The 20,529-nt window shown below is 31.3% G+C and overlaps 1 protein-coding gene across 1 annotated transcript in view; it reads right to left on the reverse strand.

Annotated features, from left to right (window-relative positions):
* LOC121116704 (zwei Ig domain protein zig-8) overlaps nucleotides 1-20,529 on the reverse strand; it is a 443,349-nt gene that overhangs the window by 83,791 nt on the left and 339,029 nt on the right. Inside the window, exon 5 of the mRNA XM_040710994.2 lies at nucleotides 3,969-4,191. Within this exon, the coding sequence (XP_040566928.1) occupies nucleotides 3,969-4,191 (223 nt within the window). The remainder of the gene's footprint in view (nucleotides 1-3,968; nucleotides 4,192-20,529) is intronic.

A 20,529-nucleotide genomic window follows, 5' to 3' on the forward strand; every position in this document is an offset into this window, starting at 1 on the left:
ATATTTTTTAAATATCATCTTGTTCCTCCTACCAATTGTGTGTATGTAGAAACATGTCACTTGACAATGCTTTTTTGTCCCCTTTGAAAAATGATATTCTCTCTCAAAATCTTTTATTTTTTTTTCCCTAAATAGTTCACCCTTTCGTAGCTGTTGTGGTGTAGGTAGAGAGTTATAAATCTCCACACACCAAGTACTTACATAAACATATACCATCATTTATAATAAAAGCAAAAATGTATGGATAAATAAAAAAATCCATCAGAATAAGATAGAAAAGTGTACGTAAATTGAAAAATGTCACTGATTATTATTGCTTATAGTCCATTGCATACATCATTAATAATCAGGCCTAAATACCAAGTGGTCAATTAAACACTTTGAATTTTAAACTTTAACAAGTTATAATTTATTAATGAACAGTATAATTTCAACAAAATTAATACTATAAATAGATGTGTGTCTGAGCTTCTTTAATCATTAATGAAGCCGCCCATAGTGGTAATGATTACTTCCCGGTGGTAGCAAAAGGCCTGGCACTCTCTGCAAATCAGTCAACTATCATGGCGTCCCAATACTAGCCAATAGTGGCTATGAGGGCATCGATGCTTGTATGACGGACACTGCATGTCTTCTCCTCGACATGCACCTAAAAAGTGTAGCTGAGGGGGTTGGCATCAGGGCTGTAGGGGGCCAAAAGAGTTAAAACGACTCATTTAAAAGAGTCTTGCAACAAAGGAGATAGTTTTTTTCCATTGCTGGTGTCAAAAGTAGCCTCCCACCCTCAAAAGTCTCTTTCCACCCACTTTTTATAGCTCTCTGAACAATCTAATTTGGCCTTTTTGACAGAGACCTTCTTCGTGTCCAACGTTTCGAACATGCTGATGGCGTAGACAGGGATCCAGGAGATACCCAACTGCTTGGTGTGTGCAAATGGAAATTTGTTGATCACGTTAAAGTTTAATTTTCTTGACTTGTGCGTAAACTAAAGAGCTCAGGTTTTGTTTTGTAACTAATTTTTATGCTTTAATTTATCGAAATATGAATTAATTTCAATCCCTCAACTTGAGTTAATTATTGAAATATTGTCAATGGACCACCTGGTACGTACACGATGTGTAAGTAATTGCTAATTTTTACTTAATTCAATGACTACTATATATACATTGACTTAAACTAGTTGAAATAAGAAATAAAAGTGTACATCGTAGGGGACAATAGGAAAGAAACTGCTTTTTTAGTCCTCAGTATTTTTTAAATTTTGTTCTTTTTAATATTTTCTTCGCGAAAATAATATCGATTTTCTACTCCTCTTATGTTTGGCTGATGGTGTAACCCAATACCTAAAATATGTTGTGGCCCTGGATGTAGAAAAGGATATACGAATGAAGGATATGATCCAGATGTTATTCCTGATGTATTCCCGAAGAAGGAAGATATTTATCATGAGTGTACTCAATCCATCCCACGATCTAATTGAAAGCTAAGTAAACATGATAGAGTTTGCTCTATTCATTTCAATCCCGCCAACTCGTGAGTTACTTCTCAGAACACCGCTATGAGGCGGAAAAAATCTTTCTTCCCTCGATTTCAAAAAAGATTGAAACTCCATGCTATACCCTCCAATTTTCTAGGTTTAAAGTTAGAATATATATTGCCATTGGAATATATCTACGGAATTACACAACATTTACATGGAACTGTAGAAACACTTCTGTTGATTCATCTATTCGATTGAGGGGACATACACATAAAATAAGGATAAAAGTGGACTCATGCTTGCTTTGATTCCTTTTTCAATTCTTAACCCAACTATTTGGTTCTACCATTTCTTATATTTTTTCCCCCTCCATAGATATATCAATGCATTGTTGGAGACATGTTCCCTAAGGGAAATCCAAAAACTTGAGTTGTATGGCCTGATATGAAGCTGAAGCTCATAAGCTATAAAATATGAATATCTTCCTTTTCCTCATTCATGACTTGATGTCTCTCGTAAGATAGGACGGGCACCTATTGGTGAGATGGCCTGCTCTCTTAATTTATTTGCCTGAATGTCAAAATTTCCTTTGCAATATTCTAGATGTATATTTTCCTCCCCATTTCTTGGATGATAGTTTCTTTACATTTTAAACTTCTTTACTAGTAGTAAATACATTAAAGATTGTAGCAATTGCTGATTGAGAGTCAGATCTGATTATTACATTGTTCAAATAATGGTGTTCAATATTTTCCTTGCACATTTATTTGCAGTGATTGCATATCTCCATACTAGACACCCATAGGAGATGATCGATGTGGTCTTAGCTTCATACAACTAGAGAACCTTGTTTTAGATTAGCCTCCAATTTTTGTCCAATAATTGCTTTCACCATATTTAAAATCCGAAAAGAATTAGAGGCTTTTTTTTCCAATGCTCTGTCCATGTGAACCCTTGATCAAAAGTCGCACCTAGGTACTTCATATGTGTGCCATATTTCTTCACATTGCCATCCATTTCTAATTGTGGTAAGATTTTTGATCAAAGTTTATATGCTTTTGAAACGACTATTGCACTTAATTTTGATAGGTTAAAGGTAAGTCCATTTTCTTTTGCACATTCGAGCCAACAATACAGCATACAATAACAGTTTAATTATTGTATCATCCATACTTTATTCCTGATTCGAACTATAAATCATGGAATCAATTAATTGTAGGGAGTCGATTTTCTCTTAATTAATAAGGATCGGTCCGTAACAATCTATTATGGTAACCTCACAGGGGCGTCCGCAGGGGGGGGGGCAAGGGGGTTGTATACCCTCCATGGAAAGATTTAAAAGAATAACTGATATAGAGAAAAAATTAGGCCTCCCCCCCAACAAAATTCAATTTAAGGATTTGTTTAAAAAATAAATTTAAAAGGACATTTTTCGAAAAAAAAGGCTAAAAATCCTGTGGACGCCCCTGCTGCTACAGCTGAAATGACATAGTTACTATATACAATATTTCTTTTGTTGATATTTAAATACGTATATAACCTCTTTCATAGAAACAAGATACTTTAAGTTTAAAGTAGGAGGTGTTTGTCTAAAACGTATCATACTCTAGTATGAATGGTGAAAATGCCCGTACCGATTAAAAAAAGATTGCTTTGGAATGCAGTACTAGGACCCGGTCCAACACTTAAGCCAAAAATATACTCAAACTAAGAGGTGCTTTGGAAACAGCAAAACAATATACAAAAACTACAAACAAATATCTAACATACCAGGGACATCCGCAAGGGGTGGACTGGAGTGGCTATAAACCCCCCCCCCTCCAAATTTCTAAAAACTTTTAACTCTACAAAAACAAAAATTCTGAAATATTTAATTTTTCAATTTTTTATACCAAAAAATTATTTTTCTTTCAATATAAATGGATTTTTGAATTTTTGTTTCAACAAATTTAATATTTGAATTTTTTCTCCGACATTTAAAATTTTATAAATTAAATTTCAAATATGATTTTCTTTGGAAAAAAATTTGAAAGATTAAATTTTAAATGTTGGAGAAAAAATTCAAATATTAAATTTGTTGAAAAAAAAATTCAAAAATCCATTTATATTGAAAGAAAAATAATTTTTTTATAAATAAATATAATTTTAAATTTCTTATGAATTGGTGTGGATTTTTGAGATGAATTGTGTATATTTGAAATTTTTCGTGAATGCCTATGGATTTTTTTCTAAAAAATTAAATATTTAAAATATAATTTTGAAACTTTTTTGTTGTGAATAACTATATATTTTTAAATTTTTTTCAAAAAAATAAGAACAATAATTATATATTTAAAATCCTGCGGACGCCACTTCATTCTCTTAGAAGAACAAAGGCAATTAACCTAAAACTCTCAGGTTTTTTCTCTTTATTAACTGAGAAATAATTAATTTCCAATTTTTATGTTTTTTTTAATATCCCGTTATGAAATTAAATATATCGACTTACCCAAAACGGTGAGAGAAAATGTCATTGTTAACTTTTTTTCATTGTCGTCATGATACGCAATTTGGCATTCATATTCTCCCGAATCCCGTACCTCTGCTTTTCCTACTTTGAGCATCCAAACATCAGATCCATTTTCGTGTATCGGAGCAAATCTCTGATCTTCTGTGTAGAGGATATCCCCAATTGTGAGTATTTTCAAATCACTTTTTCGAATCCAAGAGACCTTTCAAAATAAAAATATAATGAACACTGTCAATGTATGTAAATTTATTTTATTCTGCAAATATTAGATATTATTATTTATTGAACCTATATTTTCTTAGAAGTATTATTGGTATTCATAAATATGCTTGATATAATGGGGGAAGTAAAAAGTTCTTAGGGTTTTTGCTTTATTTTGGCAAAAAATAAATAAATAAAATGAATAACCCGGTCCAATTTGACATTTCTATTACTTTATCGATATTTTCGATGAATGGCCTACTAGATCGTACTACATCTTCGACGTCCATATTATAAGAATGAAATCGTTTGAAACCCTGCTTTGTTCCTGCATTGGATACTACTGTATTAGGTCCATAAACAGCACAAAAATTTTTGGCCGCCTTCTCTGTCTTTTCATCTTGTTTGTGTTGACACTGAAGAATTTATCGAATTTCCTCTTTTTTTATTTCCACTTAGGAACCCTGTAATACACAACTGACTTCAACAAACACAAAATGTAAACGATTCTTTTTTAAAAGTATACTTAACCTTTAAGCAGGCTTTAAGCTTATTTTTGATGCAATGTATTAGTCGTGAGATTAGCCCACTAAATATATTAAGCGAATAATATTCAAAACTTTTTACTTTACCTAATATATTTTAAGAAATATATAATCATTTATTGTCGTACTTTCAGTTAAAGACGAATATATAATAGGTCTTTAATCAGTAAAATCTTTTGAAAAAAGCAAAACAAAAAAACTAATGCTTCAAATATACCCATTATTCATTAAAATAGATTTAAAAACCTAAAGCGTCATTATTTTTTTAAAAGGAAATCCTCTATAAAAGATAATGCTTTAACGTTCATTGTCTTTTTTTAAGAATTTTTGTATGGATTTTTTTTTTAGCTTTTTGTATTATATATATTTATACAAAAAAATTCTAAATATTTTCTATATATGAATAAAGATTACACTTGACTCTTAAAAATGATCTACAGATTGTTAAAATTTATATACTCAGAAAGTTGATTTTGGGAATAATCAAAAGATATTACTTTTTACAAAAAAACAAAAACAAAAAAACAATATTTGTATATTCATAATTAACTCTTTGACACTAGAAGAATGAGGCAGTAAGCTTTTTTTATAATAATCTTTGAAATAATTTAAGAAGAATTATATGTTCTAATACTTTGAAGGAGTCTAATTACTTTGTTAAAGATAAGAAAATAACGAGGGTAGTTTTTTAAATTTTTCCAACTGATATCCAATTTATTCCGAAATAATTACTTTTTTTTAAAAAAAAGGACGTTTTCATTTTTTAGCAAAATAAATGGTTTTTCATAAAATATTTGATGATATTGATCAAATAACAGTTTCTTTAATGTTACGTTTAATAACAGATTCTTAAGAAAGAAAAGCTTTATCCTATTTCTAAATAGGGTCATTCTATCTCAAATTGACGGAAAAAAAAAATGCCACACGACCCTCCCATAATTTGATATTTTTGACACTCCAGATCAAATTTATGATTAAATTAAGTGTGCTATATTTAAGCATGAGATATAGATACTCGTCCAAGTACCTTTTTGGACCAAAATTTTCAACGTCACTTTAATGTCTTATTACCAAAAAAGTCTCTTGTATATTTTTTGATCCAAAAGAGCTTACATCTTCAAATTTGGTACTTAACTATTTTGAAGTGTGATTACTCCGAAAATGAAGTCAAACATTTCTTATGCCCTCAATTTTGATTTAAAAAAAAATCAATCTGAAATACAGCAGCAAGTACTTGATCAAAAAAAAATGAAACTTTGGCAACATGTTTTACACATGTAGGGATATCACTGTTCCAAAAATTGAGTGGGATTTTCATTATAGCTCCCAGGGTGGGATTTCAAATTTAGGTTACTTGTCTATAGAAATTTGGTCAATTTTACTTACTTGGTTATAATTTAACCAGGTTTTTTAATTTAAACTGAATAACAAAAGAAAACTGAAGTACAGTAATTCATTTTTTTGATTAAAAGTTGACAAAAAAAAAAAAAAAAGTTGTTTATATTAAATCACGTGTTTATAAAGCTGGAAATTATTTTAAAATAGTTTGCTCATTCTTTTTTGAGACTTTGAACTGTCGTCTTTTTGCTCTTGTTGCTGCTATTATCACAATGACGTCGATCACCCCTTTATGGGGTCCTTGTAGTAAGACATTAAAGCAACGTTCAAAAATTTTGGTCTAAAAAATGCACTGAGATGATTATCTCTATCTCATCAACTACCTAGAATTATGTGCTGAAATTTGTCACACTTGATATACTCATACATTTAAGCTTTTTTGCCGAAAAATTTCGATATCTGAGAGGGTTAGATTACATGCTTTGGTCAATTTGACATAGAATGCCCCAAAAGGCATATTGTTTTATTTATTTTTGTTCGACCCAAATATGAAATAACATTTTCAAATTTGACATTTAAATTTAATTAGATAGTTGTCTAACATCCTATTACTTCCGATTTTAATAGTACATGGAAGGACCCCCCACCTGCACCCTTCTGTCAGCCACGGGGACATACTCCCTTTAACTTATTTTTTTTTCTTGATAGAATGAGTGAAGGACTGAATGACCGATATATCAGTCCTTAGGATATATAAAGCATATACATTTAACTATTGATTCTAATAAAGGGTAAACATTTCTCGAATAGTCCAAGTAATTGGTTATCTAGTTATGTCGGACTGTGTTCTGGAATTTATTAACAAAAGGATGTGATAGTTAGAAACCGATATAGTGGGAAAATGTTTATTAGATTATATGGAACATATGTTTTTAGTATAATTAAAATGTTGTTTCCATTAGACCGATTAATTCTATTATTTTCTAATAATATTTATCGATAACACTATCCAACAACTTTTTTTGTTGCACAAGAACAAAGTACTTAATTCCCTAATTCCAAATATGGGGTTACTTTTTTTCTTTTTTGCATCATGGCATTCAATAAACGGCCATATAGTTATTGGTATTTCTTGCTAATTTTAAGATTCATCAGCGTTTGCTGTTGAATATAAGGAAAATATATTTGACCATATATTAAAACCTAATTTTATAAAATTCAAAAAACATTTAAAAAAGTCTTTATCATGCTTAGAAATAAATTTATTTATGTTTGAAGTCAAATACTGTAACTTTTTCATCAGAGGCTCATAGTTTAAAAAAAAATGAATTCAGAATGAGTAAAAATACTATTAATTAAATATTAGTATTACTATGGCTACAGCAAGAAAAATATAATTTAAAATAAATTTATTATCTAATAATTGTCCAAGAAAAGATTAAATGTTAGACGTTTTTATTAATTTTATATATATATATACTGTCTTTTACCGAAGTCTATTTTTTGGAACGCAAATAATAGGTGATATAATTAATTTGTGCTATCGGATTTTTCGTTATTCAAAAGTTCCAAATTGGTGCTATGTATCTAGATAAAAAAATTAAGAAAAATCCAGGACTGTTGATGGAAGATCAAATTAGTTACAATCATTTTTACTGCATAAATTCATATAAATACGAATATTTACATATAAGAGTAGAAATAATATAAAATGTCAGTAATAATAACGGATATAAATTTTACGAACTGGTCTGATACAGTTTTGAATTTTTTTATAAAGTGTTTTTTCTTTGAAAAAGTACAACACATTGAAAAATGGAGATCTAGGCCCGGTAACTTTTTTATAATCAAAAGATTCCCTAATAATAAAGCCATTATTTGACTATAAAATCATTATTAGCTCTGGGACCGATTATTTAATATTAATATTTTTCTTTATGGGGTCAAACGATTACTCTTTAGTAAATTTCAAGTTTCGGAAAAATTGGAAAGAATTGAGGCATAATAGAGTTCGTTTTCATGTCCATGGAGTTCGTCATAAAATATTTATATTTTCTTACTATCTATACTATAAAATAAAACCAAAAATATCGGCACAGTGCATTTCTTCAGGCTCTGGCTAAGGTCAAATTTTGTTTCAGTACTAGTATATGGTTATAAAGAACCGGTATACTTAACAAAACTTTTTTCAAAGCAACATGTAGTTAAGCAAGTACACCCTTATCTTCTATTCATATATTTTGCATGTGTGTAGGTATATGTATTTCAAATATTCATAATAATTCATGCCTATCTTTGTGTCATATTATAATTTAAATTTCATTCTCTCTACTTTTTAAAAAGTATAAATATATAGATACATAAAATATAATATATACTACAAGAGTTCAATTGGAGGGAGTCATAAATATGAAATATATACATGAATAAGAGACAACGAACCTAAAAATCTTCTGAACTAACGAATATCCTCATACGTAATAAATATTCTTATCTAAGTACGTTTATATAAACATTTGAAAGCATGAGAAACTTAATATAATCAAATATACAAGGGCCTTTTGAAAAGTCCTTTCAAAGTCCGGGAGATGGCACTACTGGGGCTTTTTAAATTTAGTTAGTAGCCTCTCTTGGAGGAACACACACCTTCATCCAGATTGTTTTTTTTCTGTTGGCGAGGAAGTGGAGTGATTGATAAAAATGGGCAAAAAAGAGTTTCGTGTGTTAATTTAACATTACTTAATTTAACGCAAAACCCCTAATAGGAGTAACAAAATGCTTGATAAACACTATGGGGAATCTGAAACTACAATTTGAAAAGTTTATAAGTGGTTTCAAAATTTTCTGAGTGACAATATGGGCACAAGTTTCGCTGAACGTTCTGAACGCCCTGTTGAGGTTGCTAATCCAGGAATAATTGATAAAGTCCATCATATGGTGATGGATTGCAAAAGAGTAAAGGTGGGTATAATTGCTAGTGCTGTGGGCACATTAATTGTGCGACCACAACTGCTGAGGTGTGAGTATGTGGATTTTGTTTTTTGACAATGAGAAGTATTCCTTGCATATCCCAAAGACAGTCGCTATATCTTTCAACCCGATTCCTCAATTCAAACGAATGCCAAACAGAAAGAAATGTACAAATCTAGCTGAAAGTTGGTGTGTGTTCTTCTAAGAGATGTTTCTAAATACACATAATCTCGATACGCACCAGTAGTGCCAGCTCTTGGGCTTTTCATTGACTTTTCAAACGACTCTAGTAAATAAGACAAAAGCAAATCAAAAGTAAACTCAATGAATACATAAGTATATATGTTATTTAAATAAGTATATAACCCCCTTATAGTGACCAAAAAAACCCCAGATAGAGTGATATTTTTTCATTTGATAAATATACATCATTTGCAATTTCTTAATGAATGAATAAGGTTCAGGAATAATTAATTTATTAAAATTAGAGGATTTTTTAAATAGTGTAGGAACCCAAAATTTGCAATATTGATTTTTGGAATAAAGAAAAGACAACACCAACCCAAAATGTTTAAACACTATATATATAGCCACATTTTTTTTATTGACGAGGTTCAAAGCCATAACCGCCTCGACACGCGCGCGAATAAATTGACAGCCCTTGCGATGAAAACCGTGTCCATGGTTTTACTGCAGTCCTGCTTGCAGCTCGGAGAGAATTAAAAGTAGGATGATAAGTGCAGTAGAAATTCTTTCGAGGACACTTGAAACTGCAAAGTCCAGGGGGGTAGGTTAGGGGCGGAGAAGGGCGACATATAAGCAGGCAAGAAGTAGGTCTGCTATATTGTTGCTGCATAAGTTTTGGTTTTCTTGAGTTTATGGGAATGTAATTAAATTTTTGATGTTGTAGACCGTTCGAATTATGATCCCAACAGTCTTTACAGTCTTTTTGGCACTGTCACCGGCAGGAGATAGATCGTACAAGCGTGAACTTTTTCGTTGTTGCTCGCACATTTTTCATTCTTTAATTTTTTTATTTCATTGTGAAGAGATTTCATAAAATGATGTCTGACTTGGTGTTATAAAGCTCTTCCAGGAACAGATGTAGCTGCAACCATTTGTATAAAACTATTGTTTTCCTTTTTGTTTAGTGTTGTCACTAAAGCAACCGTTGATTAGTGATGCAGGAGTATCTTTTTCCAGCTATATAATGACGTCACGAATAACTATAGTTTTTTGACGATATTACTCTACTCCGATGTTGTCAGTCACTATTGGGCGTTGCATGATAATTGTCCATTGTCTTCACACACTCCTCGAGAACAATTGCTTTTCACTGCAGTTGCCTTGGCAGCGACGATGACCTTCACATGCCGTCTATAGGTTGACTTCCGTTGCCAATAGCTTCGTCACTCATGTCCTCCCAGTCCTCATGGACAGAGGCCTTCAAGGCAGTGATACTCGGGTGGTGATGGTGCATACCCTTGACTCCACGTGAGGACAGAACGTAAAGGCAAGGGGCCTCATGTTAGAGCTGTAGGGGGGCACATGGAATTGAGACAAAAGTCCACTGTGTTGCTGTTTTGAAAGAGGAACTTCTATGTAGCGTTTGCTGTATGGAAAGGAGCGTCATCCTGGTAGAGGACAATTGCACGGCTGGGGAAGGTGTAGACTGTAACACCTTGAGTTTGTTAGAAAACTCTCTGGGAGAATATCTGCCCTAGAATTTTAGAGAGCTTGACTGGAACATTTCTTTCCCTGCTCATTTTAACTATGAGAGTGACTGGCCTTACAAGGAAACAAACATAAGATCAGCAGTTTTTGATGCAATTGGTTCACACAACTTCGAGTAATAAAATCTCACTTGAGTGTACTAATTTCCGTGCAGCACCCAGGTAAGCGAGTTCTACAACCAAATAGGCTGGGGATATTTCAAGGATAATACACAATACAATAAATATTCCAAAATTAAAAAGAAATTCTTGCATGGGCCCTCATATGGACATATGGTCTGGGCTGTTTTCTTTAACTCCTTCTGATTCAAGTTGCCCTTTTTGACACATCACTCTTTCCCTTCCAACGTTTCTTACTTGCTGACGCCGTAAACAATGGTCCTGCAGACGCACAACTACTTCTAGTTTACAAATAGAAAGTAGTGCATCGCATTCAAGCGTTATTTTTTCAACTTATATGCAAGCTAAAGAGCTCACGTTTGTTTTATTGACTAACTTATTTTTTATGCTTTCGAAATATGAATTTATTTCAATCGCTCAATCTTTATTTATTATTTAATTATTAAGTATTCAGATTTCAATAGACCACCTGCTAATATAATCTGCTTAGGCATATTTGTAAGTGTATACAAAAACAAAAAGGATATTGTGAATATCTAAGGAATAAATAAAAATGATCGTCTATATCTGAGTTTATTAAGGGTAAATTTAATAGACATTGAAGAAATGATCTTATTTTTCTTGTGTTTTCCCCCCTTCTTTCTTTGTAAATAGTAATTTATTTTATTATATTTATTATAAAACACACTGACGCATAAAAATATCCTTATGTATGTAACATTTATGAGAATATTCATTTCGAAGAATAGTTTACGGCTAATAAAACTCGTGTATGTAGCCATTTATGGAGGTAAATTAATAGCAAACGGAATGGGTAATAACAGGTGAGAAATTGTGTGCTTTTTTTATGACCAGTGCGATGGTTTTTAAGTGTTACTATCAATGATTCATAGTCCATCAAAAGCTGTAATTGTATGAGTAAAAAAACAGCCTGAAAAGTATGGATAGATAAGTTGTACGGTTCTGTTCCTGATAGTCAATGCAACAAAAAACTGGATTGTATATGCATCCTGTATTTATTATTAAATTTCAGTTCACTCTGACAATATTTCTGTGGAAAAGGCTATATATTTATCCGTTTTGGACTTGCATATACAAGAAACCACTGTTCCCGTTCACCTAAAACGATATTTATTACAACGTCTTCTAGAGTGGAAACATCTGTAACGCTGATTACTCATTAGGTGCGTTAACATTCCTAATTGGTTCAGATTAATCAGATTTAGTCCACATTGGGACGCGAATCCGTTTAAATCCAAATACAAGAAATACAGCATTTTTTCAAAAGCGTTCTGGTACATATATATATTAAAAGCCGGAGGAAGTGGCCCGGCAGGGGTGTAGCACCCTCACAAATCAAAGAATTGTTATATTTATCGTCCAAAAATATAGTTTTGTTGGAAATATCTTAAAAAAATATGGCGGAATCTTTTTGAAATGATATTTTGTCCAAAACAAAAAGTTCATTTGATTAAATGTTCAATATAGAATATAAAATGGGGATTTTAAATCCGGATAATTTAAGGATATATATAACAAGTTATTTCTCAAAATTAATCAAGCAATTCACAAATATTTTGTTCTTATAAGACGGGTTCCTTGATGAAGTCAATTACTCAAACCAATCACACACAGATTCGATCTAAACACAGGGTTTGATGTGAAACTTCTTGAATATGTAGGCCAGTGTCTCGAGAATTAGAATCTTGCGATAATTCAACAGTGAATCCATTTATTGGACTCTCTCTTCAAGACGCCCTCTAATTAGAAGTATTAGGGGGTTCGGCTAAGGGGCTAGATTTCCTTTTCCTACAAGCTTCAGAAAATCTTTTTGCTCCAAGAACGATCATGAGCTTTCTTTGCAAGTCTTCCCGGTCTATCATAGAAGACTTGCCAACATGGTAAATAGTTGATTTTGACAGCTTCGTAAGCTCAATAATTTGCTTGCGTGCACACAATAATTGCCAAACTGTGTTTGTATTCGGAGGACATTTATAAGATTTTGCATATTTGTTATATAGTTTTGTGCATTAAATCTGATGCGCACACTTTTATAAACATAGATTTAAGTATTACGTAGAAATTGAGTTCTAAACTTGTTTCGCATTTCAAATTCCCGCCCACCCTGCATACACGGTTCAACATGTAATGCCTTTTTATTAAAAAAAAAAAGAAGTATTGGACAACAATACTAACTCATACCTAGGAAAATTGAATCCTTATATTATGGAGAGTCTAATTATCCTTATCGTTGATCTGTATAATTTTTAAATAAGGTATCAAAAAAAAAAAAAAAATGATTTTTATTTAAAATATTTAAAAATAACGCTATACTAAGAAAATATTGAATTTATTTTCCATAAAAGTGAAATTATTTAAAAAGAAGTCAAATTTAAGAAATGAAAGAATGAAAAAGAGACCCATACATTTGTTTTTGGCCTGGTTTTTGCCTATGCCAAAAACAAATATTTATTTTCAGGGTTAATTGGACCAATACAACCTTACTTAAAACTATTGAAGATAGTCCTTAAATTTTTTATGCAAGACCGTTGGAAAGCGTAACGATTGAAAAAAATCAACACAAAACTCACGTATAAAATAGGTAATTATAAATATTAATAATTTTTGATCTTAATGATTTAGAATGAAAAAATTGGATCAACCATACAAAATAAACTACAACAAAAATTTGGGACTTTTTCTTTATAATTTCAGATCTTGACATATTTTTCATGGAAATTATTTAGCTATTTATTCTTCATATCTTCTTAATTAGTTAATTTTTAGGCATTTTTTATACGCTTCTTTTGCAGAAATGTGTTTTAATTTTTAATAATGATTTTATTCTTATAAGAAAATCCTTCAACGTATCCGATTGAATATATATAGTAAAAAATACCATAAACAATCGTAGTAATTAACTGATTATCTCGTAAGGTTTCATCATAATTGGAAATTACTTTGGTCTAATATTAAGTCTAAAATATTATTGACTTAATGTTAATGATTAACGATTATCCATATTTAGTACCATTCATTAATTATGAATAACTATGTTCTTGCTTCACGTATTTGTTACGCCACACTGGGCAATACTGAATACATTTTTAGATTAGTGCTACCATACCATAAATAATAATTTATTATTTTCTTAGAGAGTGCTTACTTTGAAAGAAATTTAAAACACTTTAGAAGAATGTATATTTCCAATGGTCTACTGGGTGGAGGGCAATAACTTGCAGTAGATTGACTAAATTATGAGAAACGTGATTTTTATGGAAGCAAGAAAAGAAAACTCAAAACCAATTTGTAAATTTGACGATTTTTTCTTGTCAATACGTCCTGTTTCACAAGAAATAACAGCTTCTACACGAACCATTGACAGTAAACCCACTGTTAGCTTTGGACGATGATGGCCGTGTCGATTTCAAGTTGGCAGGTTGGTGCAAATCCAAATTTGGATGATAGGTGCAGGATATATTCTTCTCTAAGACACATCAAACTAAAAACTCCAGGTGGTTCAGGTAAGGGCTAAAGAATGCCCACATGGAGCCACATCAGAAGTTATTCATATTGTTGTTCCATAATTATTGGTTCTCCTTGGCTGTATGGGGATGTATGAGCTTTTTGATGTTATAGGAAGTCCATATGGATGAAGTATCTACAGCCTTCTCCACAAGTGCGGAGAAGATTGAAAACCCATTGCCTCATTTGCTGTTGCTCTGATATTTTTACACTTAAGGCGGGTTGCCACATCTATTGTGCGGTTACACATCTAACTGTATTTATCTAGGGGTTTCCCAAAGTTTCAACCTCTTAGATTTGGCAGGCAAAATTTAGTACTTGCAATCTGATTGGTTGATCTACAATCTGAGCTATACCCCTCTCTTCTGATATAAAAAAGGGTGATGAAAGATATTTTTATTAGTCAGGATGCATCATCACTGAAAAGTAGTAGAGAGTCTTCATCGTGCTGGTAAATCATAATGCGTAAATGATTGACAAAAATAAAATTAGAAAAGTGCAGTAGAAGTTGATAAAAGAGATGATACACGAGTTTGAGAAGAGTTCTAGAGAGGAGGATCCAATCTCCTGTATTACTTTTGAGAATCGACTTGACTAATGTTGTTATAGATGCTATGGGAAGTGAACAGTCATTTTATTGAGCCTGGGATTGATTAGTTGTTCCACTTTATACCAGAGAAAACACACAAGGAAGAATCACACGCTGCACAAATTGCAAAGTTTATATTTATATGGTTAAAGGAGAGGGGTTTTGATAAAAAAGTCATTGCTAATTGAGGGAGTCAACATAGATGAATACTGTTGTAAATATATGAGTCTTGCGAAAACTTGATATGAAGTTTGAGAGAAAACTAGTCTGGTTGGTGTGTAGTCTGCATACAAAGGAATTTCCATTACGTCGTCTAATTCTTGAGCTTAATGGCCCAACTGTATCTATCTTTCATAATAGATTATCTGGACCAATAGGAAAGTTGATAGACTCGGTTTTAGGCTTGGATATCAGTTCAAACTTTCCCCGAATCACTATTGACCCACTACTAGTCAAACTTTGTAATGAGGTTATTTAATATTTGACTACAGATGAACAATACGGTTACATGATAGTGTGTGATATCAGGGAAGGAGCTCTACCTGGGAGGATGGCTTTGTTGGAAATCTGACCTGTTTACTACAGCCGCTAACTCACCACTACTAACATAATTGTAAGACTCTGGGTATCTAACAATGGACTCCTAGAGAAAATCTAAAAAAAATGCACTTCATAGATAAGTTTTTAATTCGTGTGTATTATCTATCTTGGTTTAATAGTAAGGTGAATTACTATTGGATTGAATTGCCAAGGCACATCATATTTCAACTTAATAGTCTCAAGTCCCTGAAAAAATAGTTGCGTGAACTTGTGATGCCAACAGTGAAAAGATCTGCTCAGTATACTCACAGTTAATGATCTTACAAACTCTAGTTTGATTTGATGACCAGAAGGGAATAATCATAGAGCTAGAACAAATCCTGGCTATTAGGGAAGAGAATGAACCAAATGGACAACCAGGTAGCAAATCTGTCAGTATCAGAAAAACGCCTCCTAAAAACAGTAGGACTTTAAGCATTATTGACCTGATCAACTGGTCAGAAGGAGTGTCATAGCCACTTCTTAACTGGTCCTTAATAACTTCCGAGTTAAAAAGCTCTAGTCAAACACCAATGAAAGTGTTAAAATGACGATGCCATACACAAAGTTGTGAGAGAGTTTTTCAAATGGTCCTACCAGCGTCTTCCCAGTATTTCTCACAAGCAACAAGAGATGGAGTAATTAGGAATCAGGAAGCCAGTAGGAGAGAGATGTCAAAGAATGACTCAAAGCAAGACCTCAATAACATTCTAAAATTAAATAAATTATCAGAAAGATATACAGAAAGAAAAAGTTGAAACTCTTTAATTGATTAAAATGTAGCTTAAATATTTTCATGGTTTAATGAAACCTAATTTTTGTTAATAAATTATACTCAATTCTGATATTGATTTTCTCTTATTATATATTTAGAATCAAAATAAACAAACTAATAAAATATAGTATCAATTGATATACATCATAAGGTAATAAAGAATAGTAACCCGTCTTTAGAAACATAAGATACAAACGAAAGATGTATATTTTTGTTTGGACTGTCGTTTGGTTTAGTAATGAACCCTCGTAATTTATAATAACAGGGTCAAAAGTTGAATTGATTGCTTGTTCAATTCTTGAGTGCCTACTTTTTCTTTTGTTTGTTAGTAACTGATGTGTCGTATAAACATTAGAAGGTTACTATTATATGCGTAGACATAGCGGCTTCAAGAACTTTAAAGGCTTCTGACGACTTGTCTACATTTATTCCATTTGTTGAGCCTTTATTTTATAAATTATAATTTATTTTAGTTCACAAAAGATATTGTGTTTGATGGTAAAACAAAGACATTTATCTAAATGCAACTTCTGAAGGATTTTTTTTTCTTCAAAGTCAATGATCACAAAATTCATATATTTATGGAATAACTTATTTTAGGTATTATATTAGTAGAGCCAGTCTTGTCGAAAAGGTTTATGGCTATGACTGAATTGCAATAAGCATTTCCCATCAAAATGTTTTTATATATTTTCATATGGAACATTAAAATCTTTATGGTCTGAGTAAAAGCCTTCATATACGTGTTTATATTAATTTTGTAAGTATATAAAAAAGGTATTAAGCTTTTTTTAATTAGGGGATAAATAATTATGAAACAATAAATTTTTATCACACTTTTGTTCTTTAAAAAAAATATATTTTATAAGGCAAAGTTAAAAATTTCTGAGCGTTTTTTGTTAGATGTCTTTAGTGATCTATTTCTCATGATTCATATATTCCATTCCAAAAAGCTTAAAGTATGCTGAATGGTTAAGTGTATACTTAAAAAAAGTAGATTTACAGTTTTTTGTTTGGTGAAGTCAGTTATGTGTTACTTCATTCCAAAATGGAATTTAAAAAAAAGGGTGAATTCGATAGATGCTTCTGTATCATTACAAGGTGAAAAGGCAGATCAAGCCGCGAAAAAAATTGTGTTCCAAATGCACCCAATTCAGTATAGAATGTACAAGCAAAGCGGTGGTTCCAACGATTCCGTTCTGATAATATGGACGACCAAGATGTTGATAAAATATTGGAAATTGTCGAGTTGGAACGGTATGTGAGCGCCTATGTCATTGCTTAGGTTATCTAGAAAACCGTTTGGAACAATATAAATGGGATACTCCTAATTACATTAATTTTATTGTAAAAATAAAGCTATAGTATACTTAGAACTTTTTACTTCTCCTATTATCAATAATCATTAATCTTACCAGCATGACATTTACATAACGGCCCATAAATCAAGAATATTGCATAATTTTTCTTTTTCAATTCATAGATACAAATATGAGATACTATATTCAATTTGAAAAATGCTTAATACTAAATCAAAATGTCATAACAAGAGACGAATTGGTTTTTCTTTTTTTTTCAAACTATCCCCGTAATGGTATTTGTATATTTTATATAGAAAATTCGGAAAAAAAAGTTTTAAAATATATAACATATCTATTTTGAGGTCAAAAAAAGTAAAAGATGGATTCCCCATCCCCCAATTTAAATTTAACCATTATAATGTATAATTTTATACAAGAAATATGTCGATTATTTCTTTGGTTTAGTTGCTTCTATTAAATTGGCAGATCGTAATTTTTTGGAAGTATCCAAAGTAAATAATTTGAAGGGTTCTATTTGTTGTTATTTTATTCTTTCAAAAATATTAGATTTTGAGCACATAAAAGTTATTAATTAATTATTGAAAAATATTACAATAAGAAGAAAAATTATGGAGTACGTTATTCATTGGAACTATTCCAGGGAAATCATTTGTTGTGCTCTTTATATTTTCACTTATTTCTTTCATAAATATAAGATTTTATGCATAATACAGTGAATTAATTAATTACTAAAAATTATTGCTACTAGATGGAACATCAGGAAATACATGAGTGACCTGTGTATTTCTGAACTTTATTTATTTATATGATTTTCTGACTAAACATTTGTCTGCACCTATGAAAAAGTATAATTTATGGGGAAAAGCTCTTAATTTGCTGGTAAAGATATAGTTAGTTCTAACAAAAACACAACCTTATAAAAAATTACAAGATGATACTGATAGGCGTTGATTGAGTCGTCTCTTCAATTGTGTAAATTTTTCTTTTAGAAAAGAATATTTCTATATTTCACAAGTTACAATATTAGTGGCGGTAAACTATATATTCTATATTAGAGGGACATGTTAACTCAACAATGATTTGGCAAAGAATGAACAAAGAAGAAAAAAGAGCACACACAAGAAAAGTTTTTTCTTTTATAATCTCAAAACAATTATTTATCTATACTTTTTACTCACCTTTAGTACTAGCCAGGGATTAATGTTGCAACGTTGTAAAAAAAAAAAAAACTTAACATAACTGCATTTAAATTAGTCTAGTCCTAATTCAATTTGTCAGTACTTGAACCGATCATGTAAAAAAATGTAAACAAAAAAGCCACAAGAGGATGGACATAAATACAAATCCCATTTTGTAAAAAACATGGCCTTATAGGCTGTAGTTACTCCTTTGTCAATCCTCTATTCTACTCCGAGTCCAACAAGAGCTTAATATATTACTCTCGTGTAAACCCTCACCCTTACTCTCTGTCTATCATGTGCACACTGTCTAGTTATACTTTATACTTAGATGCTCACTTCTCAAGAATTAATAATGACATAAGTTTTGGAAAATAAAAAAATCCTGTTCCGATTACAAAATAGAAAAAGGCTCTGACACTTGGTAAGACATTCTTTTTACACCTCTATTAATACAGGTCTGCTCACATGTAAATTATTATTTATTGTTAAATTTAGACTTTTATAATTTGTAAGGAAACCTTGTGAGCTCAAAGTAACAAGAAATGATCATTGAATTATTTGAAAAGTAGTTCTACAAATACCGAGGGGTCCATTAAAATCTGAACACTTTAAATTTTAAACTTCAACAAGATATAATTTATAAATTAACGATAGAATATCAACAAAATTAATAATATAAATAGATGTGTGTTTGATCTCTTATTTGTGTAGCCCCCCTTAGCGGCAATGCTGGCTTCCAGGCGGTCGCAGAAGGTCTGTTACCAACTGCAGATAAAAAAATAACACTGAGTTATTTGGAAATAAATTTCCGACTTAGTAAAAGCTTATAAAATACCTTCATGAATTTCGTGGTTAAAAAAAAAAGAGTTGTAATAGTTGTTATTTGAATCAAGAATTTTTTATATATAATACAAGGAGACATTGTTTATCCTTGTATATGATAAAATCTTTGGGGAGAATGACAAAAGCATCAAAAAGTTTTGATAAATCTTATCTCATAGTATGTACATTCCTGCACTTAACAAAATACGTAAATCAAATCGATAAGAATTATAAGTTGTAATCGCATTATGCTCTTTAAGCATTTTTGGGCGTTTAAAAGTTTTGTATTGCATTTGTTTATAAACTTACTATTTTGACTTCGAGACATCGTTTGAGATATAAAATAAAACTCCAACGATAAGAAAAGGGATAAATTATAAAAGTTTTATATTAGGTCGAGGAAAAAATAATTTCGTATTTGCTGCCCTTTTTTTTAACTAAGTGTATGAGGTTCATTATTGGCTATACGGTGTAAGTGTATTCCACCAATAATATTGTGCTTGGACAGTTCAGTCGTGAATTATCATGTATCAAATATGGAGGATTCAAAGATAGAAGTTCGTCATATCTTATATTTTTACTACTTGTAAGGAAAAATGCGTCGAAAGCGACTAAGAAAATGGACAATGTATATGGGACATATATTCTTTCGGTTCGTGTTGTACAACAGTCGCTCGAGCGATCCCCCCCCCCTCAATTCTGCCCTTACTATGAACGAATCGACCGTATTACTGGTGATTGAACAGAAGCAACCAGCATGGGTAAATATGAAACAAAAAGATATCCTCAGACAACACCATGTTGCACACATATTTGATGACACCCAAGGAGCTCTGGAAG

The sequence above is a fragment of the Lepeophtheirus salmonis genome, chromosome 4 (assembly GCF_016086655.4).
Source record: "Lepeophtheirus salmonis chromosome 4, UVic_Lsal_1.4, whole genome shotgun sequence".
In the NCBI taxonomy this organism is placed as follows: Eukaryota; Metazoa; Arthropoda; class Copepoda; order Siphonostomatoida; family Caligidae; genus Lepeophtheirus; species Lepeophtheirus salmonis.